Genomic DNA, 26,426 nt, shown 5'->3' on the forward strand with positions numbered 1-26,426 from the left:
ACAGTGGGTATAGAAAAATGGCACTCTTAGTAACCACAAGGTAAAAAGATATCCATTTCCATTTTGGTTATTAAGCATGTTACAATATATTATGTAAGTATTTTAGAAATGGATAAGGGTCAATATTAAAACAATGTTATTTACATTTATTTAAAAATGTCCATAATGCAAAAATAAAACCAACCTGCAGCATCTAAGAAATTGTTTTGATTTGACTGATATTACTTCCCTATCTAACCCTGTTCAAAAGCTTGTCATTTCAGACAGATCACCCCTCAAAATATTCCTGCAGTTTTTCAACTTGTCCGAATTCGATTCTGGGTCCCCAGAGCGATAGCATGTCATCGTAACTGCTCGGTTATCTGGTCGTCGGTTTTGTCTATCTTCATTTTCCTTACTTTGGAGTAAAGAATATTACTGTACTTTCGTGCGTGTAACTGCAGGAAATTGCAAGAACGAAAATAATTGGCATAATACAGCCATGCCTATGGAACAGTCATTGTTTCATAGGCACAATTGCAATTTAAAATTGGCATATAACCCACACCCCTTTGAAATTATCTTTCAAACTTCCATAACTAACATATACACATGAAAATACAGTGTTTATACAGTAATCAAACTCTCAATTTTGAAATTTTGACTATTATCTTTGCTGAATACATCTAAAATTTACATTTCTGAGCACCATGTTTAAATCATATGTGTAATACCATATAAGTGGTGGATTAACCATTATGCTGAGTAAGCTTAAGTCTAAGGACCCAAGAGTGAAAACAAATGGTTTAATTGTATTTGTTGTTACAATGATTTGTTATCTAGCTTATTTAATGTAACTTTATTCTATTTTATTCTATTCAACAAAGATTGGGCAGGGGAGCAATTAAAGAAGCCTTACTAAAGCTCATCCAAGAGTCTTGATTGATAGTTAATCCACCACTGCATGTATGTAAATATGTAAACATCTCAAGGACCCAATGTATTATTAATCATCCAACTATCAGCCAAATTAATCTGGCAGTATTATTAAATTATAATAATATTGTCTGATTAATTTGGCTGATGGTTGGATGATTCATATATGTAAATATCCATAATTAATTGTTGAAGTGTTACAAATGTAAGAGAAAAATTACTACACAATTCTATCAATCTAAAAGAAGTAGAGATAAAGTATTGGATAAGAGGACATCCATTAATCACATTTACAGTTTCTTTTAGCCACTGGTTATCCTCTTACTCCATTGTGCACAATAATGCACTTATGACATATATCTTCCTCTCTCATTACACATACAATACTGTAGTTCATAAATTCCCCTGACATTGAAGAAATGACTTTAAAAAGTTCTACAAACATTTTAAAACATTTTGTTATTCACATGACAAGTAAACAAGCTTACAAGAACACATTCATATGCCACTAATATCATTAAAAAAAACTTGTAGACAATGTCTTGACCACCTTCCTCTCTGTAGTGTATGATTGTATACTTTTTGCAACCCTTCCCACTTAAACTGTATATATAATTAATGAATGACCTCTAACTTGTAAGTGCAATACAGAATTTGTACGAGGTAAACTTACACCTATATTTTAATTTTAAATATATTATGATATTTAATTGTATTCTAAATTTTGTATGTATTTGTTTCATTATCAAACATTAAAGATTAGAAATTATTAGAAATATTTCCAATTTTGTATTGAAACTATTTCATCTTGAGATGTGGATATATACATATTGTGGGCATATTGCCCGGTAAAGCAGATTTAATACAGCCGGATAAGCAAACCAATGTCATTGGCCAGCTTTATTAAAGCTGTGATTACTTTTCGTGTGATGAATTTACACGAAGCGAAATTCTTCAAATATTTTAATAATATCGAGAAAAAATCTTACAACTACCATAAATAACAAAAATCATCATCATCAATCTTTATTGATCACATATTTTTTTATCAATAGAACACATTTTAAATATATTAAAGCAAATAATATAATTTTTTAAAAATTTGTATATATGAACAATAAATTTGTGCTGTTACTTTGCAATAACCAGACAAAACAGTAAAATTAATTAAAAATATCAGATATGTCTTTTTTTCTGTTATTTATACATTATTTAGTTTAATAAAATAAAATAAAATTTATCAAAACTTGATAATATATATTTATTTATTTATTTAATAACAATAACAATAAATATTAAAATTATATTTTAAAACTTTATTGCAATAAATTTCAACATTAATAAAATCTTTTGATATTTTCATTAATTGTTATTTACTATATTATTATTATTATTATTATTATTATTTATTATTTTTATTAATTTTATTTTAATATTTAAATTAATAAAGTAAAAATATTTTGCGGAGTTAAAATGGGAACGACAGTATAAAAAAATGAAGTAAAATTTCTTAAAATATTTTTACAAATGGTTTCTTTCCTGTCTTGCTCTTTAAAATTTCACAGAAAGTCACTTAATCTTTATTATTTTCTTTTATAATTTGGAAAATAAAATCATATCTTTGTTTAAATTTTATTTCTTTTATAAAAAAATTAAAATTCTTTTCTTGTGTTTAGAATATATCACTTTACTTTGTTTCATTTTTTTTGTCAGAAAAACTACCAAGAAAAATATGTTTCCTTATTTATATTGTTCACACGTAACTGTTTCTTATTAAGATTATATATTTATATATATATAATTATATACAGTACATCAATAACATAATTATAAACTACATATACTCAGCAGTTTTAATATAGTATAAGAAATAAAATTTTATAACTTACATATAACAACATATTTATAGGATGAATATAGCTTGATAACCATTTATTTTTCTCTTATAACTTAGTAATTTTGATGTCGATTCAGGATCGGCACGAAATTTGGAAGTCCAAAGTAGAATTCTGAAATATTTCAAAACAAAAGTGTAGATATTTATACATATTAATTAGAAAATGACAATTAGTATTATATAAAAGAAAAAAAGAAAGCAAACATATTTGTTCTTAAGCAATTTCTCATTTTTTTTGTTTTTTTTTTTTATTTTTGTTTTTACATTTATGCAGCTAAAGATATGATTCCGAAAACTCAAAATCTGAAGCTCTGGAACTACGAGCCATGGAGCAAGAAGTTCCAGTTACGTATCCAGAATCGGATACTGGATCGATAATAATTTCTTCTTTGGGCATTAGTCCATCTGCATATTGTGCAGGTAATGATATTCTTACTCTTTCTCCACCTGAAGGTAATACTTGAGCAGCTCTAAGTGCCTTCTTTTCTTGTAGTTTTTCGGTCATAAGTTTAATTTGCTCTTCTTTCTAAAAATAAAATTTTTAATAAAATATAATCAGTATCAATGTAAAAATTAAATTATGTATAGATATTATCTTATTTGTACTCACTTCACTTATTTGCTTCTTCAAATCGTTATTTTCTTTTATGAGACGTTGGTGTCTTTCTTCTTCTTCTCTGCTATTTATTGTATCGTTTAAACTTCTTGCATCGGCGCGTTCTCTTGGTCTTCTTAACAATTCGACAATCTAAAAATTTATTAAAATAATAACTTTTACAGACAAAATTAATAAATAATGTATATGATTTTTCTTTCTCCACCTGAAGGTAATACTTGAGCAGCTCTAACTTTTACAGACAAAATTAATAAATAATGTATATGATTTTTAATTTAACAATTTTAAATAATTAATTATCATTTGAACTCAGTAGAAATTTTATATACAACTGTTCCACTTGACACTAATTCTTTTTTTCTAATGAACTAAATGCAATAATTTGTTGAGTTATTGATGGCTGTAACTACAATAGATTTCAATTGCTAGAGGGTCAGCTATTATGTTTAACTGTAGATATTAGATTCATTGTGCAAATACAGCTATCATTATGACATTAAACTATTTATAAAGATCTTATTTATTGGATGCTAGTGTGGCAATATGCCATATTAATGTAGTACATATTATATATAAGTTTAATTTTAAGCTTTTTTTCTTCTTTGTTCTTCCTTTTGTTTTCTCAAATTTTCTATTAACATTCCTTCCTATGGGTGGAGTAACCCTTTCCACGAACCACATTAACAATGGGAAGTGAGGGCCCTGAGACTACTAAAACGATAAGAAGGTTCATTCTTGGGTCAGACTCCTGGTGAAGGTAGACACGCAAAAGTTACGCTCCTGCTCATCATCTAGAAGGACAAAGGGAGACGAAGGTGGCCTACAAAAAGAGAAAGGACCTCACTAATGTAAAGAGAGAGTGACAACATCCCTTGTATAAGGAGAATCTTTGAAGAGATCCGATAAAGATCAGTGAGAAACGATTTAGAGTGGTTCCCCACCAGAAGAGCATCAATACCAAACAGAGAACCCAGGTATTCTTTATAACCTCTTCTATCATACTAAAATTTCTTGCTATTCTTTCTTTCCTTTTTAGTTTATAATTTAGTGTAAGTTAGTTGTAAGATTACAAGTCTGTCTTTTCTTATTTGTCACAAGCACATTCTTTTGTTCTGTATTTGCTCGATTCCTTGCCCCAGTTTGGGATATTGTATAACATTAAGAGTTGGAATCCAAAAGAATCCTGAATATTGCTAATCATATGAAAAAATAAATTATTGTTGTTATTTTTTTTGTGTACTACCTCTTGTGGACTATTGTACACTCACATGACTATCACACTAGTCTCTTACATTCTATTTGAAAATAACTGGAACCAGTAAAGACTTAAGTCTTATCTGCATCTATGCAAGATATTTTGGTACACTTCAGTTCTGCTAATCAATGTATAATCAGTAAATTTTGAATTCATTTGCTCGGCACCTGTGCAGCCACATGGTTTGGGGCCATCCATAAATTACATAAGGGCGATTTCGGCCATTCTAGACACTCCATCCACACCTGTGTAAGAAACTGTAATATTTTCTTTGATCCCCCTCCCCTTCCCCTTCCCCATCTTACATAATATTTAGGCATGATTTTATAGAAAGATTTTAACAAAAAAAAATTTTTTTATGAAACCCTATAAACCTTAGGTCCAAAATATTTAATTATTATAAACAACTAAAGTGCCTTTGACCAGTGTGCTTCTTCTCTCAGTAAATTGCAAACATTTTCGAACCTTGTCGAGTTCTACTTCAGGCGTAATGGAATTCTGTGTTCTACAAATTTAAATATTTCATTGAAGTTGACCATTGTTTTAGAAAAAACTGCATTTTGGAACGCTGCCGCGTGTAGTTGATGTCGTCATATTAGACTTGCACGTTGAAAGTATAGTGCTACTTCAGGGATTTGTTAAGTAAGGCTTCCCAAGCTGATGATAAGTTGATTTCCTTTTTAAAATTGATACAGCACGGATATCACAACATTGCATGCAAAAACAACTTTGAGGCACTATGACTTCTATCCACCCACAGCTCTCCTTCCAATGGTTCTCCACTTAAATATGTACTAATCACGTACAACCCGGCACTGAAGTCGATATACTACCAAATAGCGAAGAAAAAGGATATCTGCTTAGTGTTTAGGAGATGCCCAACTATTTTCGAGTGGCTTAGGAATGGAAAAGATGCTCTAGATAGAAACAGACTTCTGGGAATATACTCTGTACGCATTGCCGACCACAGAGATAACAGCAAAGCCATCTACATCGGATCCACCAAATGCAACATACAAATGAGGATTAATGAACACAAAGCAGACATATTACATCATAGACAAAATACTGCCCTAGCAGTCTATTCATCTGACCCAGAGATAGAGCCTCTATTCACCAGTGCTGGAATTATTCACTCCACATTTCAACAAGATCACCTCAAATGGCTCAAAGCTGTATACATATTACTCAACACCCGCAGCAATATGCACTGTATCAATTTTAAAAAGGAAATCAACTTATCATCAGCTTGGAAAGCCTTACTTAACAAATCCCTGAAGTAGCACTATACTCTTGATGCACAAGTCTAATATGACAACATCGGCTACACACGACAGCATTCGAGAATGCAGTTTTTTCTAAAACAATGGTCAACTTCAACAGGATATTTAAATTTTTAGAACACAGAATTCCGTTACGCCTGAAGAAAAACCCAACAAGGTTCGAAAACGTTTGCGATTTACTGAGAGAAGAAGCACACTGATCAAAGGCACTTTAGTTGTTTATTTTAATTTCGCTCCAGTGTTTATCCTTTATACTTTATTTAATTATTAATTAGTTAATTAATATGCACTATTATTTATAAAAGACTTTATGTGAACAAATTTAAAAATATAAAAATTTAATGAATTTGAATGAATGAACAATTTATTTTAAGAGCTTTATTTTTTAATTGTTAACAATCTTTTTATTATTATCATCATTAATCAACATCAAAATATTCATTTTTATATTAATTTTAATTTTCACAAAAGGACACAAAAAACTTTGACAGAACAACTAGCTAACAAGTAAACAGAAACGTCAAACAAAATAAAACAAAAGAGAATAGAGAGAAACCATATTTCATTGCCATATTGATTACATCTTGGCTAAGGCCAAGAAAAAAACTACATGCTGCTAAAATGTGCTCGGTGTACCTGGAGAATAAATCATAAAGCTTGTAAAACTCTATATAATGGGGCAATACAACCAATGCTACTTTATGCAGCCTCTAGCTGGGGTCATGTAACTAGTAAAAATTCAGTAGCAAGTAAATTACTCTCTCTTCAAAGACAGTTTGCCATCAGAATTTCAGTGTTGCAGAACTGTTTCTACTAATGTTTCTCTGATACTAGCAGAGCTCCTTTCTTTGCCACTATGTATTGTAGAAAAGGTTCTAAACTACTACATCAGAACTACAACATCAAATGCTCAACAACAGTCTCTACTCCTATCTATGGGTGTTCATATGCTACCACATTGATATTACCCTACTATCTGTGATCATCACCCTGTAAACAAGGTTATCCCCAGGGTACATTTGGTGTCATCTTCTTCCTCCATGGATAACCATGCAGACATTAATATCTACACAGATGGATCCAAAAGCCCCCTTCACGTCAGTTCAAGTATCTGTATCTTCCTCCAAACTGACATATTTTGCCCAAAATATGTTAGAAGATATCGATACCCCCCATATACCTCCATCTATTAAGCTGAAGAAGATGCTGTCTACCAAACTGTTCAGTGGACCACTTCACTACCAAACAAAACTCTGTCTATCAACATTTACAGTGATTCTGTCTGTCCTAAAAGCTCTATTAAATCCCAATTGTAATAGTAATAAAATAACATATATCCAGCAGCATATTAAAAATCTTGTAAATAAGATAACTTTTATATTTGTTCCTGGCCATACTCGCGTACTAGAAAGTGAAAAAGCCGACTTTGGGGCTAAATCAACTGCAAAGGACACTGACTTGGACTACATTCACGTCCCTCTCTCACATAGCAGCCTTAAAAATAATATTCATGACAACGCTATGCAAAAGTGGAATCAACAAATCAGGTTCTTATCACAACTTAGAGATTTAACATTTGTTACTGTTCAACTATTTACTGAGCATGGTAATTTTAGAAGTTACCTGGCAATGGTAAACCAGGCAGAAACTGCCTCCTGCTTTTGCTCTACAGAAAACCTAAACACTGTTGACTATATAATCTATCATTGTCCAATTTACGATTAAGATAGACTTTATTATGAAATTAGAAATCTTTACGCTTGGTTTCAGGTGGCCATGTCAACTCGATAAGCTTGTTCAGAAGCCACTGTTTGATGCTTTTTAGAATTATGTTCAAAAAATATGGAAGAAAAGACTATTTCTAATTTCTAGTTTTACATTTTAGTTTTCACTAAAAGCCTAATACTAATTTTATGTTTGTATCAGGTATTTTGGTTTACGTATTCTTAGTGTTATACACCAATAGGAGTGGTGCACTTACTCTAATAAAAAAAAGAGAGAGAGAAACCACCACATGGCTTTTTTTCCATGATAAAAAAATGTGTAAAGTGTGAGTCTGCTATTCTATCACGTCACACAAGATGGTGTTAGTACGAGCATTCTTAATAGAAACCGCAAAATTGAAGCCAAACTCAAAACTCCACCACTCAACGAGATCAAAAAATAAAAATAAGAATATTACGTAAGACAAGATGTATTATCTCCTACCCCCAAGTAAGAAATTGTAAGAAATCCTTGACCCCCACCCACCCTAAAATACTTTACATAATTTATGGATGGCCCCTTTGATTGTAAGGTACCTAAAGCTTGCATTGACTGAAATCTTTCTTTTGTTATTAAAACTTGTGAGGTTTGTGCCCAATTAACAATTCGGCAAACAAACGAAAGGTTCTAGTCATTGTCAAATAGATTATAATTCACTTCTATTAACATTTCAACTTACCTTAGTGGAAAATATTAATGCCATTGACAGAAAACAGCAAAATATAATTGCAAGTGCAACAAAAGCAAATGTAGCATTTTGTTGGCTGCTAATGACCAATGTAACAGGAGCTGTGATCAGACAGAGAACCTGTTAAATTATAATTATTAATTTTAATGCGGTAGATATGCTAAACATTAAATATTAGTAAAATAAAACAAAAGAAATTCATTACAAATATTTAATTTTAATTAAATAAAAATTCAACAAAACATTATTGAAAAATTATAAATTTTATAATTATTTAGAAAGTTAATTCTAAGACTTAACATAAGCTATAAGTGTTGCTTTGAATAATATACAAGTTTCTTTATAAAATTATTTATAAAAAAGTTTAATAAAGACTTTATAAGAATCACTCAAAATTTAACTCAATAATTTGATTAGCTACATTGGCAGAATTCTGAAAGTATGTAATAGGATAGCAATGTGAAGAAAAGAGAATACTGAAACTGCATACTGAATGCTGTATACTGAAACAATTTTTCAGTTTCAGTAGTATAATTACAACCAATATTGGGGACCCAAATTAGAACATGCAAACCTACAGTCACCCCTGTACCATTGTGGATGAAGAGCAAACTCTTAGATATTGTATATATATGTGTATAAGTGCATTTGTCCCATTAAAATCTTTCTTCTTACTTATTTCATTTTTGCTTCATTTACTGATGTACAAAGATAAGGGGGCTCAGATCTCCTGGATCCTTCTATAAGGTAGCAAGAGAAATTTTTATTTATCATTATATTTAGTTACTTACACTATTCATTTTCCATTTTGTTTCAGTTATTTTGAGTTTTGGAGGTTGAGTAATGTTAAACTTCAACTGCTATCTCAACACTTCCCTGCTAAAACTTCATTTTCATAATTTCATACTAACATTTGCATAATGAATGGAATTGCATCCCACTAATTTAGGGTTTAAACATGATTAAAATATTAAATATTGTGTAATATTTTTGTAACAAGATATTTGTAGAAACACTAATTTGGAATCATATTAGTTTTTCATAAGCATGTTCAATACACAAATTCACATTATATAAATGACCATTGACAAACTGATACAGCAAGCTGAAAGTGGTGTGCTGTGATCCACACTCATCTGCTTTGGTGAGGAGTGTCGTCATGTCTTTAAAACTCGTGAATTTGTCTGTTTGATATGCATGGAAACTCTGGATGCATCACTTTTACAGGAGTATTAAGGTTGCTGCAAACTTGGCAACACTATCGCTTTTGATGTGACACCAGAGGCAATTTTTATGGTCACATGACTGTTGTAGTATCTAGGAAGTATCGAAAGTACTTCAGACAGTAAGTTGGGTAAAATGTATGCGTGAGGACTTTACATAGACAATGCCTTGACTTTCAATTATCAAAGTTTTAATAATAGACAAATACATCAGAACTTACACTACTTATTACCAGATACAACTAACAACACTCGCAATAATTAATAGATCCTTTACAAGGAGCCAATCATGTGATCTAAATAAAATTAATTTACAATATATTTTACAGATGAAAGTCATGTGCTGAAATTCCCTAGTATGAGAATAAATTTTCTTTCTAGGGGTCCAAGAATCCACTCTCAACAGTCTCGGCCACGTGGTTCACTGATGAGCTCACACACCCCAAACACTCAGTCTAATGATAATGATAATTTATCATGATGTATAACTTACTATAATGTGATCCGATTGCTTCCCGAGTGGTTTGCTACCAGTCGTCCAAACCAGGTCATGTCCTTCTTTCTTCCTACTTCACTCCCCACTCCAAACAAGCCTCTGTACATCTGATCCAAGTCCTGGTTAGAAAAAAGATAGTTCGTCCACCCGTGGGATGCCAATTTATACATCCCACCATCATACTACGTCACACCCTTCACGTGGTCATCATACAACCAATCATTGCACGGCAGACGACACCACCCCAAAAAGGTGGTTCTACCCGAATGAAAAATATTAACATTTCTTCATTTACACAATTAAAATTTCAGGCATGAACTAATGAAACGTATTACACAAAGGACATAAACATATACAAGGGTCATATGAAAAAAATATATATAGTGACACAGCACTACACTGTTTTCCTTTGATGATAAGGCAATGTCACTGCTTGTAATATTATTCATGATGTAGTTCTACGAAACCAATGAACATTTTGCCTACCCCTCTATGAACTAGTGCTCGGTAGTTCATTTTGTAAAATGGTGACAACCTACAATGTTAGCTTCAGCTGTTTGTTTGGCAGAAATTTAATAAATAAATAAAAACGAAATTGGGGGACCCGATAGATTTATAAATTTCAATAAAATCAATGAAATAATTTATATTCTTACATCTATGAAAAGCTATCAAACAGCTTTCTGTTTTGTAATCCCAACATAGTGAAGACACAGCTGAAACGTGACAAAGATCACAGCACAAATGCAAGCCCAAAAGTTTTCAAGTAAGTGCACCTTTCTCACAAAATTTCAAATGTGTACGAGTGTTTCTGATCATTGCCCAAAAACTTCAATTTCTCAAATCTGAGAGGTGTCAAGCAGCCCACCTACTTTCTATTGAGGGGTATAATGTACAGTGACGTTTGAGTTGACAATTGGGCAATCAATGGTCAATCAAGAGATGATCAAAAAAATTTTGTTCAACATCACCTTAGACCAGCTTGCTTCAATATTACCTAGTTTGCAATGGTCTTTAGCTCCACTAGACATGCAGCTTTAACCATGGCTATTTGGAGGATAAGGCACTGGCCATAACTTCCATATAATGATGCATAAGAAGATATAGCAAGCTGAACTTCAGTTCTGCTGGTTGGTGTATATCTGTGGAATTGTAAGCTATTGATAATTGTGATTTACTTTGGGCTGATTTAAGGGCTTTTTCTTTTACTAGGATCTTTTCCCTAATCAGGTTAATTCTTTGAGATAGTGAATAATTGTAATTGTTGTAAATTGTACTAGTAATCAATTGTAATTGTTGTAAATATTAAAATTTGAGTTTTATACTAACTATTGTTTTTAAAGTTATAACTTTTGTTTTGTAGTTGAAAAGTCCAGTACCAGCATTTATAGTTTAATAAAGTTCTGTAGCTTATAAACTCTGGTGCAAGGCTCATTTCTTTGACATTTTGGACCTTACACTCTCCTGATTAGACTATTGAACTGTTTCAGTAGGTATCTATGTTCTATCAACAAGAGCAAGTATATAAATATTTATACTTCTAAAATATTGAATATTTTCAGTTAGTTTAAGTTTTTATACATTGTTAGTTTCTTTAAGAACTTAAGTAATCATTTTTAACATACAGTAACTATATGTAATTATAATATATTTTTAGTAAGATATTTTTCTCATTAGTTATATCCTAATTTAACAATCAGAAAATTCTTAGCTGAGAAAAATTTTGAGTAAACCTTATTAAATATTATTTAACCAAAAAAAAAATTATACGGCATTATAATTTGAATTTTAAATTAATACTTACCACCACATTATAAATACTCATTCCTACTAATCTCGAGTCATTCAATTGTTTAATCTTTATACTTCGAGTTTCATAAGCCAAAAATATTCCAAAAATGAGCAATAGTCCTTTATAACCATACATTAAACCTTTAAAAAAAATTTAAGCACAATTAAAACTTATATATATATATATATTTATATATATCAGGTCAGTCCATAAGTCCATGCCCATTTTTATGACCTTGAGAAAAATCTTGTTTTGCTGTTAAAAATGTCAGTCTAATGTGATAATTTTTACACTGAAGTGTTGAATTGGATCTCATTCATATAATACTGTTGAGAATTGTGAACATTTCAGTTATTTATTTTTGTTAAAATGGAAGTAACCCACAAATACAAAAGACACCTTTTATACTTTTTATTTTTAAGTGGTGAGAATGCTACAAATGCAGCCAAAAAAATAAATACTGTACATAATCAAATTGTAATTAGTGCAAGGACGGCACAGAAGTGGTTTGAAAGATTTAGAAACAATGATTTTAGTGTGGATAATAAGGCTTGTACTGGAAGACCCGTTGATTTTGATGATGATGCTATCTCTGCACTAGTTGAAGCAGAACTATCTTTAACAGTTGATGAAATTGCAGAATGTTTAAATTCATCCCACGGAACTGTTCATAAACACCTACAACAAATTGGAAAAGTTTCAAAGCTAGGAAAATGGATACCACATGAACTGTCAATAGCTAACCGACAACAACGTGTAAACATTTGCACGTCTCTTTTATCCCGTATTGCTTTAGAACCTTTTCTTGGTAGGCTGGTTACTGGAGACGAAAAATGGATTCTCTATAATAATGTGACGAGAAAAAGACAATGGATGGATTGCGACAAGCAGCCAAAACTGACTGCAAAAGGTGGGTTGCATCCAACAAAAAATTATTTTGTCTGTTTGGTGGGATATGTCAGGTGTAATTCACTTTGAGCTGTTAGAACCTAATCAAACAATTACAGCTCAAATGTATTGTGAGCAATTAGAGCATTTAAATGAAAAATTGAAAAAAAATCGATCGTCATTAGTGAACAGAAAGCAGGTTCTCTTGCAGCATAACAATGCCAGACCATATGCTGCAAAAATAACTGTACAGAAACTTGAAAGCTACAACTGGGAAATTTTACCTCATCCACCATATTCGCCAGATATTGCTCCCAGTGATTATCATCTTTTTCGCAGTTTGCAGAATTTTTTAAAAGGGAAAACTTTTGAGGATGAGAACAATGGTAAAAAAGGCTATTTCTGAAAATTTTGATTCAAAACCGAAATCATTTTACGAAGACGGGATTAAAAAGCTACCATCAAGATGGCAAGAAATTGTACAAAATAATGGTGAATACATTGCAGATTGAAATAAAATTTAATTAAAATTTTTTGCTGCTTTTTTTGTAGATAAAAATATGCATGAACTTACAGACTGACCTGATATATATATATATATATATATATATATATATATATATATGTAATTTATGCTTTATAATTTGACAAAGTAATATACCTAACCATACAGCATTATTTTTTGATTGGCAATGTTCTAATAGAGGTAGTATTTTGATGTCTTCTCCATCTTTAGGATCTTCTTCATTAAATTTTTCTATTTTTCTGTCTAATGGATCGATTGTTTGCCAAGTCACTAGTATAATGAAATCAATTAGAAGCAAAGCACCAACCAAGGCATACAATTTCCAACTTTCGACTTTCAAGGAAGGCTTTAAAATAAAATATAAATAAATGTTTACAAATTGTGATTTTTTTTTGAATAGTTAATAGAAATGCTTTTAAATTATTTATTTACAAACTTAAAACAATATCAAGTAATATATTTAATAAGAAATTTTAAAGTTATTTTTTATTATTCGTAAATGCATCAGCAAGAAGTTAAAACAGGAAAAAATGTTTCGATGTAAGAGTTATGCTATTGCAATAAATCTTTAGAAAATCTAAGTGATATATTAGAAAATCTAAGTGATATAAGTGAAAATCTAGTATATCTTGTACTTTAGGAGTTGGTAAGATGATGGATATAATGTTAAGTTACAGTGTTAAGATCTCAAACGTGCCACAGAATTTTGTCTCAGGAGAGGCAACCATATATGATATATGATTAAGATCAACTAATCAATCATTTGACTCACTAAAATCATGTTCTTTAAACAAGTTTCTTTCTACAGGGCTGAAGGAGGGAAAAGTCATTTAGCCTAAAAAGAGGAAGTGACTGATATGATTATGTCCATGGTCTGTTTGTTTATAAAGATTTCATTTTCAATAGTTATCTAGTTATTTCTACTAATCTAACTTTTAAATTTACCTGAGTAAAGGTATGTTACCAGGGAGGAGGAAATATAACATCCTAAAGATAACCCTTTTCCCCATGAAAAAGTCTGGATAAAAAGGACATTATTTATTGTTATGTGTATTAAAACTGATATTACAGTATAAAAATTATAAAATGTTTTTATTGTGGTGTCAGATGAAAATAATTCATTGATTTCTTATATTAAAATGTATGTTTTATTACGGAATTAACTTCTGTAAATTTAAAGCATATATTCTAACGCTAATGACAGAAAGTACTTGATTAAATACTCACTTTGCTTTCTTGTTTTGATCGAGTGGTAAGACGATGAACTCTCCAAATTTTGGAAAACATAGCACCATATGAAAGAGTGAATCCAATTGTTAAAAGCCAAGCTCTTGCCTATGATATCAAAAATACTATTAGTTTTATTTTTTATTAATATATTAGGCTTTATTTAGATAAATATAAATCTTCTTTTATATAAAAATATAAATAGTTAGTCAAAAAGCATTCAGACTGAGTTTATAAAACAGAAACTAATTAATTTATAATGATGAAGGAATAATCTTCTTTATGGAAGTCCTCGTCTGTTTGGATGTTCTTACTTCGACATTTTTTCTGTTGTCGGCATAACTTCTCAAATTTGGTTTTTGATGTAGCAGCTTGCACTTGCACTTGATCATTTCCACATCATCAGATCCTTTGACTTTCAAATAAAATTGTTGAATCAAGTAATCAAAAAGTAAGAAATTGTTCACTTGTAGAACTTCATGTTTATCAGCAAATATATGCCAGACAGAACAAGTTAGTGCACATGGAATCTTCCCATTTCTCTATTGTTTATGCAGACTGCTTGTTTACAAGTACTACATTTCTAATAAAAAATTATATCACCTGCAAATAACTATTTCAGTTAATAATTACTAGGATTTTACATTGCAAAAATTATTATTTTGTTTCTGAGTTAGATTAATTATCACATTCGTGTTTCAACCACACAATGATGATCTTGATGTTCCATTAGAATCTTCTGCTCCCAGCTAGTAGTTATAGAAAAAATTTAGATCCAGGGCATCATTAAAGCATCACAAAACTAGATCTGGGATAACACTAATTACTTTTGTAAAGTCTATATTCTAAAAAAGTTTAGCTTTGGCCTTAAAAATGAGAAATTGTCTATTGTTTTAATATTACAGTATGTTTCATATATCTTGGATGAGTACTGTACATTACCTGAAAGGAGTTCAAGCATGTTTACAGAAAGCCTAAGATGTGTTTTGTAACCTATTAAATTCGTAATTTCACATACTAATACATGTGTATTAGTATGTGAAATTACGAATGTTTGCGTTGTGCATAGAGCAGCCCAACCAAGATTTGTGAAATATACTGTGTACGCAATAAAGAAATGTTTCAAAAATTGACAGTCAGAAATACATAAACTAAAATATTGAAGAAAGTTTTATTATAGCAAAAAGTAAGCCATACTATATCTATTTATAAATACATAACTTTTATTTATGTAATACATTGATGACTTTGAATGCAGCTTATATTAAATTACATGCATTATATGACAATTGTACAATCACTTCATATTTGATCATAGTCAATATGCCTCATTGAATATTATATTAATAAGATTACTGATACAATTCAACAATATAATTACTAAATTAAGATAAATTTTTTGCCTTTTCATTAGATTTTTCTTAGTTACAGTAAGACCCCGCTTAATGCTGATTCAATATAACACGGTCTGCTTGATGCCTAACAAATGCTCAAAATTTATGCTGATTCAAATTAATGCAGTATTTCATTGATTCATATATAATACGATTATTCCCAAACAAAACCAATCAGCAAAAGGTGGCAATTCACCATAGTGCTGTACTTCCCTTAAATCTATGTTTGTTTTGTTCAATTTTGGAAAAAATATAACATCATGGATGCCATAGGAAATATTGACATCGTTTGGCAAGAATTAACTGATAAATGCATGAACGGAGTGTGGAAGAAGTTATGGCTGGAGGTATCCAAGAATTCTCATTGAGAAGAGCTTATCACTGTATCATTAGGTTGACAAAATTGTCAACTTAATTGACACAGGAGATGTAGACGAGCAGGATATTGGGGAGTTACTGCAGGTTTCTGGTAAGAGCCTTACCAACGATGACTTCAAGAACTGGATAATTAGTAATATAACAAAGGCTATAGTAACAATAAGTTTATTCACCAAATTACATTGCGACTCATAAGGCATCACAGTATCCACAAGTAAACAATTTTACCAGTATAATGTAAAAAATTGCTTATCAATAATACAAACAAATTTATGTTGATTTAAACCATTACTAGCACTAATAGAGCATTGATTATCTGAATACCAATCAACTGAAACATCGGTTAACAGAAAGCATCCTAGTCAGCAAATTCAAATTTCTGCTAGTGATGTGGCATTGCAGCACTCTCCCCCTCCCTTTCAACCTAAAGTGTAGGCTTAGGTTAATGTATTACATTATGTAAGGTATGTATTTGTAAGACAAGCGATACAAATTATATACAGTACAGTTTTGTGTTTAATATATTTTTTCGTAAATGATCAGTTATCCGAATAACCCCAGTCCCAAATTGTTTCAGATAATCAATGCTCGATTGATACTGTATTAAACCATCTTCAGCTAACATTCAAAGAATTGAATGCACGATAATTTAAAACTTCAAAAATATATTAAGAATGCTGATTTTGCAGATAATCATAAAGTTTTGATAGAAAGATGGCTGAACTTAAAACATTTCTTAGTTATTAAATACCTCTCAATACAAGGATCAAGTCATTTAAATGTATATTTATGTGCAGTTGAATATTCTAATAGTTACAAGATAATATATTATTACAGTCAAACCTATCTATAATGAAATCTGTATATAGCAAAAACCTGTCGTTAACGGAAAATTTCTTTGGTCCCTTGAATTTTTTGCAAAATGTAATGTAAATTAACTTATATATAGTGGAACCTGTCTACTACAGAAGAGTTGTTAGGTCCCTTGGATTCCATTATAGACAGGTTTGACTGTATTAATTTAGTTTAATGTTAAAATATTATTTATCTATCTCTTAAACTATTCGAGATATAATCAATTGTCATGATTAGTAATGTTTGAAATCTTGTATAGATGTAATGTACAGTACATTTGATGTAATTGGTATTTACTCAATTTTTTAAAATTTTTAATTATTGAAGTTAAAAATAAAACTTTAATATGTGAAATAACTAAACTCATATAGTCAATATTATTTTATAACTAACCTGACACAAATAATGATATCGTTTTTCACTAACAAATTGATTGTCTAATCCCAATAAACATACACAGAGTAGACAAAGGATTGTCCCTACCAACATGATGTTATTACACATGGGATGAGATAACTGGATATATCTGGAAAAAAATAATTTTAATTGATTAAAAATAAAAATTTATTTTATTTTAGTCTAAAAATCTAATCAAAATTTTAATTTGTACGTTTCAAAAATACGAATATATTAAACAAGCTCATTACAAATATTAAATAATTAAAAATAAATAGATAAATGATTCTCATACATCTACAAAGTGTTTGAAAACATTATATATACTGTTAAATAGCACCAATGGTTCTAAGTTGTTGGTATTAGAATGGAAGTGATAGTGCAGCTAATACCATACTTTAACTACGTTTATCATCTGTAGATCGTTCCCAGATACCTGAATATTTGGCTCCGATCCAAATGGAATTAAAACCAATGAGCAATTATTTAGCTGTAACTTTTTTTAGATCTCGATGCACAATGCTTTTGATTTTAGTAGTATCTTGCTTCCGTACATCATACTTTTCCTGTTAGATGATGGCATGACTCTCATGTTATCTAATTCTGTTCTGGAGAAAATTTTTGAATTGAAATAACATGACTTTCAGTCCAAACTGGAAGTTTGTATATGGTTAATTGGGACCTCCAGCTCTTAAGCTTTCTATTTCTGGTCTCGACTTTCATCCATCTAACTCTGTTCTCGAGATTAAGGAATGACAGACGAACAGACAGATAGATGGTCACCAATGGGAATTTATAGGTCAGCAAGTTTTAAATTGCAGCCCAATTAAAAGGAGGCCAGACAGGACAACAGTAAAGAAACATAAATATAATGAGATGTAAACCCACAAAAAAAGCAAGACAGAAAAATTTATGCATCGAGGTCTTTGACATTCTTTGGAAATTTATAGACATTGTGATAAATTATTATTTTTACAGATTTTCTTGATCTATTTGGGATGCAATCTGTATTCACTTTGTCTAGATTATTAATATTACAACTTAAATCAGTAAAAAGTAAATTATATTAGAATTATATAATTCTCATTTATCATAAATATTTATTACTTATCATAAATGATTACTGGTAATTATATAATTATTTAATAGAAAATATTTGAAAAAAATATATATATTTTTAAAACTAAATTATAAATAAAATTAAAACTAGGATAATTTATTATATAATGCTGATGTATCTGTAGTAGAATTATTTATTACTTTTTAGTTATAAACCAACTGCATTCATATATTATAAGAATGCTCTCATTAATAAAAAAAAAATCTATTATTTTTAAAGTTTTTAAAATTTATCATTAATTTGTTAAATCTATTCAAATGTATATGACTCCAGTAAATAAAGTAAAAAACAAAAACACTAAAATATTAAGGATTCTTTATATATTTAATATTTAATCACAATTAAAATATACAAAGATTCCTTAATATTTTAGTGATTTTTAGATGTACAGGTATACCTCTCCTTACATCAGTAATTGGTTCCAGGAGAGGCGACGTAAGTCAAATTTACTTTTGTAGTTACGACGTAAGTCGAAACTACAGTGGAAAACACCAAAAATAAGCAGCTAAATAAGACGACACCACAAAAACACAATGTTTTCATGTTTCATTCTCTAGGATTTATGATGATTATATTAACATTTACTGTAAATGTACATATTTTAATATGATTTTATGTGCTTTTAATGCTTTTCTAGTGATATTACGACTTCAATATTTGTGGCGGATGGATGTAAAGTCGAATAAAATGACTTAAACTTAATTTTTATTTTTCCATATACTTTTTTGACAAACAACGTATAATCGAGAACGACGTAACTCGAAGTATACCTGTATAGTAATTTGTTAAGTCAAAGTATGTGTAAAATCTTTTATGTCTTACTCCTTATGTACTAAATATATAATGTCTTATATAGTAAATACAAAATTAAATAAATAATTTATTTATTTAATTCTGTATTGACATATGAAATTTATCAATTCTTAAATATGCATCAAAATGTTTCATAAACAGATAACAGATTATATTTTTTGAAAATGCTTACCTTGAATTTCTAAAGACCCAATTAAATACTAAAAGTCCTATAGCTATAATTATACCAAGAAAGGAAATACAACACATAGCTAGAAACAAATTTAGATCAATTTTTCTATAAGCCTTTACAATTATTGTACGGTCTGGAGGAGGTTTGTTATCTGAAAAAAATAATTATGAATATATTGTAGTAGAAGTTTATTAATAAATCTTAACATAATGTGAAAACAATTCAATGAATTATTATGAAAAAATATATGTAACAATTTCTGTTATAAATTATCTATGAACACGAAATTTTAATAAATACCTTGCCACTTTTCTGCTTTAAACCACGTAAGATTATCAGTTTGAGTATCATAAAATCCCAATAAATTATACTGTCCATCTAATAATGCGAATGAAAGTAAGTTTAATAACATTTTTATTTTAATATATATCTAATTTTATTATTAAAAATATCAAATTTTAATACTTACTTATCATTTGTTCAATTTGAGTCCAAGCAATTCTATCACCCTTTGAAGAAAATGCTACATAGCCCTTTAAAAATAAGAAAATATCATGAGAAATATATTTTAAAATTATTTTTTTTTTAACTAAAAAAGAAATACTTGCTGAAACACCCAAAAACTGAGTGGAATTCATGGCAGAGTATATAACATTGGCTATATCTTTATTTGTATAATTAAAATCTTCTAAAGAAACTCCTGTATTCTTTAACTGATTGATGGTCTTATTCAGTGCCAAGGAAATTGCCCATATGGCATCATAAGCCAAAGGCGCTTCTTGGTGGCCTTCTGGTTTACGATCGGTATAACCAGATCTTTTCAGTTCCTCTTCGTATTGTTTTAGAAAATCCTGAGAACTCTAGAAAGATTTAATTTGAATAAATTAAGCATGATTGATATTTATATTGATATATTTTTAATGAAACAGACACAAAGCAACCACATTTTATAACAATTATTTAAGTTGAAATGCATTTTTGTAATATGCAAAATTAATAACAAAAATGTGTGGATCAGTTTAAAAATGAATATAAATAATGTAAATTAAAAATTAAAGAAACGATTATTACATTATTTCTTATATTATAAATATTCATATTTTTTGATTAATCAGTGCACCTTTAACAGAGGTTGAAAGTTTAAAGTGTGCTAACATTTTGACCCTGTAATAGGCCATCTTCAGGTGAAGACAGTTGAAAGTGGAATGTTAAATATTAACATTCCACTTTCAATTGGATAAGGAAGGAAGATGGAACAGATTCTGATAGGCATTGAGGTCAATCTGTATAAATATTGGAGATGGACCAATGGCAATGAATAAGAAAAATTTCTCCTTGTCAGGTTTTGAGTAGCTATACAGTACAAAATAAGGTGTATTTGTTGCACACAGTACTTGTCTCTACTTTTTAATTTTTGAAATATAGTATACAATAAAAATATATTGGGATGGACAGTTTGCCAATACAAAAATATTAGGTGCCCAGACTGATACCCATGCTGATTAGGTATGATAAGGCAATTGGGGAAAGTAGACTAAAACTGCAACAGATGATGCAAAAGGCTAAAGAGATGTTGCAAGGCAGGGTTTCTTTGCCTGCCAACGTTTCTTTAATCCTTGTCTCTGCTGTTTATGCATTGATTAATTCAGCTTCATAATCACAGCAGCTGGTTTATCCTTATCCACAATATTTTTTTTCAAGGAATGAACAATATACATCAAAGCCATAGGAAAGGGGGAAGTGGTCCACCCCAAAAACAATAAGCAGTTACAGTGATTACAGCCATGATCTCCTAGTTTTTTTATAACAATTTCTCTTTCAATACTTATATAATAATTTCAAAAATGTTCTAATTTCTAAATCTCCCTGCTCCCGGAGTAGAGTGTTATCAGCAGTGCCATCTTTAGGGCAGGGCCCCCTAATCCAAAAGTAATAAAGTTACAAAAGAAAAATAGGTTAATTGAAATAAATAAATTATTAAAAATATCAAATACTTTATTTCTCCTATACATAGTTAAAAATGATCTTAAAACTAAGCAAGCTTACAAAATTTTTCTTTGACATTTTGCTGCTGTGAAATTCATAATTAATTTATCAAAATTTACTTTATTAATTATATCTGATTCTATGTTCATAATAGAAAGATTACAGTATTTAATCTCAGTTGAGACATCTTATTACGATAATCATTTTTTTAATTTTTAAAATAATAATTTTTGTTATTCTTAGAGTAAGAAAACTTAAAAAATTTTTGATACTTCTTATTCACCACACCTTGGCCAAAAACAGTACTTTCTTCCTGCTGTGCAGAAATAAAATTCCACTTCCTGGCCAAGGGCGGTGAAAAATCGTATATACTCCACGGGAGGAAACAAATAATGCATCCCTAGGTCTGTAATATACTATTGTTTCTGTTTCCTTAAGGGGGCCCCAGCTTGGTCCTGGCCCAGGCTCCTTACGTTCTAAAGATGGCACTGGTTATCAGGGAGGTGAAAAGCAATACGTAATGGATAACCTTTTCCCTATGTAAAAATCTATTATTAGTGGTCTGGCACTGTTACAACCTAGTGGCTAATTTGAAATCAGAACTGTATTTGTAATGATAGCAACAAAACATGGTCCAGCTATGGTTAGACCAGTTGGATCTGTTTTCTACAGCCTTGTATATGTGTATAACACTATTAGTAATTCAATGCAGATGTATAGGAATGCTATCAGTATTTCAATGATCCAAAGCTAAGGTTTAATTATGTTTATTTGTTTATGTTTAATTATGTACACATGCAGACACAGGATTATGGAATTCCCAAGGTTTTTATCATTGAGAGTGCACTGTATTTAATTGTAATAGATCTAGCTATCAATCCTTCAAAGATATAAATTTCTAAACTTTGAAAGAACAATTTATAACAGGGTGTAAAATTTTTACAAACATATTTAATAAATAATAGCATATCACTTCCATATTTTGAAAAAACTAGGCATTTGATCTATAATATTTAAAGAATTTTTAATAATAAACATCTCTTTATTAATTAAAAAGTATTTCCATGGAGGAAAACGGGACACTTATTCTCTCCTGATCGAGTAAAATATTCTACAAATTATAATTGTAAACGTGATAGAGATATGTAATCTTACACCTTCAACCATGGGACATTTTGTTGTAGCACTATATTTTATAATTTACTTGTGGAAAAAAACCCCAAATATTAAATTATTAAATAAAAATTTATTGATGTAATTATTTGTCTCCAAGCTTTGTCTTGCTGGAAAATTTTCTGTAGACACCTATGAATGTATCTGTTTCGGTATTGAAATAATTCTACTAATTGATCATACAATATGTAATACTTATCTTAATTGTCAGCTGTAAAATTAGTACATACCAAACCAGAATCAGTTGTTTTATTATTTTGATTTAACATCAATGCTTCTGTAGTAAAATGTCCTTCCAATGCAACCTTCATTTGTTCAACAGTACAGTTATGTCCTTCATCTTGTATTTCATACCAGTCGTCTTCATACCATCCAATCAAGAACCAAACATACTGTTTTCCGTATATATAATTTTTGTATGCCTATTGATAAATTATTAATATAAGTTTATTGATTAATATAGATTATTAAATAAATCTTAAAATAAAATGCTACATCACCTCACATAATACTTTCCTAGCAGCTGCACCATAAAACATGCCAACAATAATTCTGGCATCTTGCCTCTAAAAATATTTTAAAAACATTAATAAGACAAATGAGATAATTATGGTAATCAATAGATTATAATATAGATAAATTAATATTATTATTTTGATATTAAAATGTTCTCATGCTCTTGCTCTTGCTGTTAATTTAATAATTTTATTATACACTCGTGTCCAACAAATAAGCAGAATTGGAGCACAATCCACAAATAGGAAATAACAGGGTATATAATATTTAAAGAATTGTCAAATTAGAATTGGCGAGAGCGGAAAATGCAGTTCCACAAACATCATGGAAAGTGACTAGTCAGATGGAAGTATTATGGTCTGGGGTAGCATTATAATTAATGGCAGTACTTAGCTCAATGTTTCTGCAAGGAGTGCCAAGACTGCAAGAAGGATTTTTGGAACTCCACTTGGGACTTTTCATTTTCATGATAATGCTTGTGCACATAGAGCTGCACTTATCAATGACTTTCTTGACATTAAAGATATTCATCGCATAGAATAACCTGCAAGATCTTCACATCTAAATTCTGTAGAACATGAGTGTGGTATGTTCTAGGGAGCTTATGATAGGCATAGAACATCCCACAGGCCTCCATGAAGAAAAATCCAGCTTTAATATATTCTTGTTCAAAAATGGGCTGTGCAGAGTTGACATTATAACCAGCATAAGCGAGCAATCATTGTGCAGCATGTATATATGCAGGAATCAATCACAAGCTATATTAATAATTTTCTGTGCAAAAAGATTAGGTCAATGCTTAGTACTTTTTCTTGTTTTTGTTTTGATGTAATTTAGATTAAAATTTTTGTTTTTCAATAATTTTATTGTGTAAAGAATACAACATTCTGCCTGTATGTCAAATTTCACTGTTCTGATCGGACTAATTCCTGAAATATAGACCAAATTATGCATATTTTATGGACACGAATGTATACCGGTACTAATCATAATATTTGCAATATTTATATAGATATAATGAATATTCTTACTGCCAAGATTTTTCACAGCATCGGTGGGATCAGTGAGGAAACTTTGTTTGGTAAGAATTTCAATCTTAGCCTCTTTGCAACGCACTTCAAGATCTTCTCCAGTCTAAATAAAAATAATTTTATAAAATTATTATTTTTCTGTTTATAAAAAAAAAAAATTAAATATTTTCCTCCAATTTCGTTTCATCTAAACAGTAGCTTGGTAATAAATAAATAAATAATCAAATAAGTACAGGATAAACAATATCCTGTACTTATTTGATTATGGTGGGGAGAAATGCATTTATACACAAGTATAAACAATATCCATAACAATATTTACCTCTTCATCCACAGTGGTGAAGGGGTAAATGTAGACTTGCAGGTTTTAACTATCACCCTCATATAACTCAGGTAAATACGAATTTATATATATATATATATATATATATATAAAATTCCCATTAACATGCAACCTTTAATAAAGCTTTTCTTTATATAAAATATTATAAAATGAGTCATTTCTAAGTCTCACCGATATAAAAACTTCTTCGGCTTCTTGTATGATGGCTATTCTAGTCCATCCAAACTTCTGAAATAATTTAACACGAGTGGGATTATGTATAGTCGCTGAAGGATGAGTTCGAAAAAATGTCGGAAAACGTTCTCTGTTCGATAAAGCCGGAGAACTGGACCCGTAAGACACCTAAAAATAGATTTTTTTCACAAAATTACACACCAAATAACAGCATACGTGCCTGTTTTTCCGAATAAACACGTGCGATTTCACGTTACATTATGCGCCAATTTTATATACATGTAATTATATGCGGGTTGTATGGCTTATATATAAACCATACAACGTGGATAACTGAATTTTATGTACAAAATTTAAGCACATTTCACGTGCACGTGTATGTAATTTAAATACACTTCACATATAATACTTTACCACTATGAGATTCCACATCTTAGCGGCTTCTGCAACAGTCGAACAGACAATACTACAACCACCGAGGAATATTAACTTCTGCGGCGAGTTGTATAACAGATCATACATCACACTAGCAGCTTTACCGGGGTTACACTATTTAAAAAAAAATACAGAGTAATTAATTAATTAAATGAATTATACAATCGAATGCAGCGTAACAAATGGCCTACTTGGCTATCGTTCCAATGCATCTTCAGCTCGTAACCCGGTAACAGATCTTCCTTCTTGTTAACATAATTGAGTGCCATCATAGCCGCAGGTAGGCATCCTTGCCCCCCTAACCAACCACCTGTACCTTTCATAGGAAAAACGGCGGCTATGTGCAGCTGCTTCTTCGTTTTCACTTTCTCCATCATGCAAAACTTCATCTCTGACATCACTAGAATTAAAACCGCCCATCGGGCCATACCTGGATGAGTTCCCATTACTAAAACGCTGTTCATCATGAGATGAGACTTCTCCGGTGTAAATGCATTGGGATGTTTGGTTATTTAATTTTTTCTTCGGTTTTTTTTATCTACACTTCGCCCCTTTCCCTTGCAAGATGATGAGTTTTAGATTCCGACATGAGACTCATGCTGACGTAACCGTCGCTATGGTTACTAACGATTGCGGCAATATGGCGGTAGGAGGAATCGATACCGGACGCTAAATCAATTCTTAGAAGAGATTGATTGGACTGAAACGATGAGGGCTTTTGTTATGTGACTTTTTCTACTCGTGCCTTTTCGAGATGGTACTTCACAGTTCACTCGGTTATTTTTGAAAATAAAATTAATTATTAAATTATATCGGTATGCATAACCGATTGCAGCGCCATATTTGTCAGAGAATTTACTCTAAACGACATTAATATGGATGTTTTCTTTCAATTCATGGTTGAATAAAATTTAAAATACGTTTATATCCGTAATAAATATTTTATATGATTTATTTTAAATGGTTTTAGTATTTTATTTAATGTTTTTATCACTTTAGTAATAATCTTTTAACGTGGTATAAAATGCCCTCTATCTTTCAAATTTAGCATTTAAATCTGGATAATTATT

The 26,426-nt window shown here is 30.2% G+C and overlaps 1 protein-coding gene across 1 annotated transcript; it reads right to left on the minus strand.

Moving 5' to 3' along the window:
- Positions 1 to 2,352: 2,352 nt before the first annotated feature.
- On the minus strand, positions 2,353 to 26,120 carry LOC136983682 (gamma-aminobutyric acid type B receptor subunit 1-like). The gene is made up of 17 exons (XM_067280493.1): positions 25,548 to 26,120; positions 25,336 to 25,470; positions 24,919 to 25,089; positions 24,408 to 24,507; positions 23,358 to 23,425; positions 23,088 to 23,279; positions 20,307 to 20,558; positions 20,168 to 20,231; positions 19,999 to 20,076; positions 19,699 to 19,849; positions 17,591 to 17,723; positions 14,571 to 14,678; positions 13,479 to 13,689; positions 11,942 to 12,069; positions 8,410 to 8,538; positions 3,423 to 3,560; positions 2,353 to 3,338 (listed from the first exon to the last, which is right to left on the minus strand). The coding sequence occupies exons 1-17, from the start codon at positions 25,821 to 25,823 to the stop codon at positions 3,087 to 3,089; spliced, it is 2,586 nt and encodes an 861-aa protein (XP_067136594.1). The 5' UTR covers positions 25,824 to 26,120; the 3' UTR covers positions 2,353 to 3,086.
- Positions 26,121 to 26,426: the final 306 nt, after the last annotated feature.

Source organism: Centruroides vittatus, unplaced genomic scaffold, assembly GCF_030686945.1.
Source record: "Centruroides vittatus isolate TY-2023 unplaced genomic scaffold, ASM3068694v2 contig_884, whole genome shotgun sequence".
Taxonomy (NCBI): domain Eukaryota; kingdom Metazoa; phylum Arthropoda; class Arachnida; order Scorpiones; family Buthidae; genus Centruroides; species Centruroides vittatus.

Bases quoted from the DNA above. Each gene is read 5' to 3' on its own strand.
- LOC136983682 (XM_067280493.1), bottom strand. From the start codon at position 25,823: ATGATGAACAGCGTTTTAGTAATGGGAACTCATCCAGGTATGGCCCGA. The intron at 20,559-23,087 runs GTATGTACTAAT...AAATCTTTCTAG, and splicing joins AAACAACTGATTCTGGTTTG to AGTTCTCAGGATTTTCTAAA. The intron at 13,690-14,570 runs GTGAGTATTTAA...TTTATTTTAAAG, and splicing joins GATCAAAACAAGAAAGCAAA to CCTTCCTTGAAAGTCGAAAG.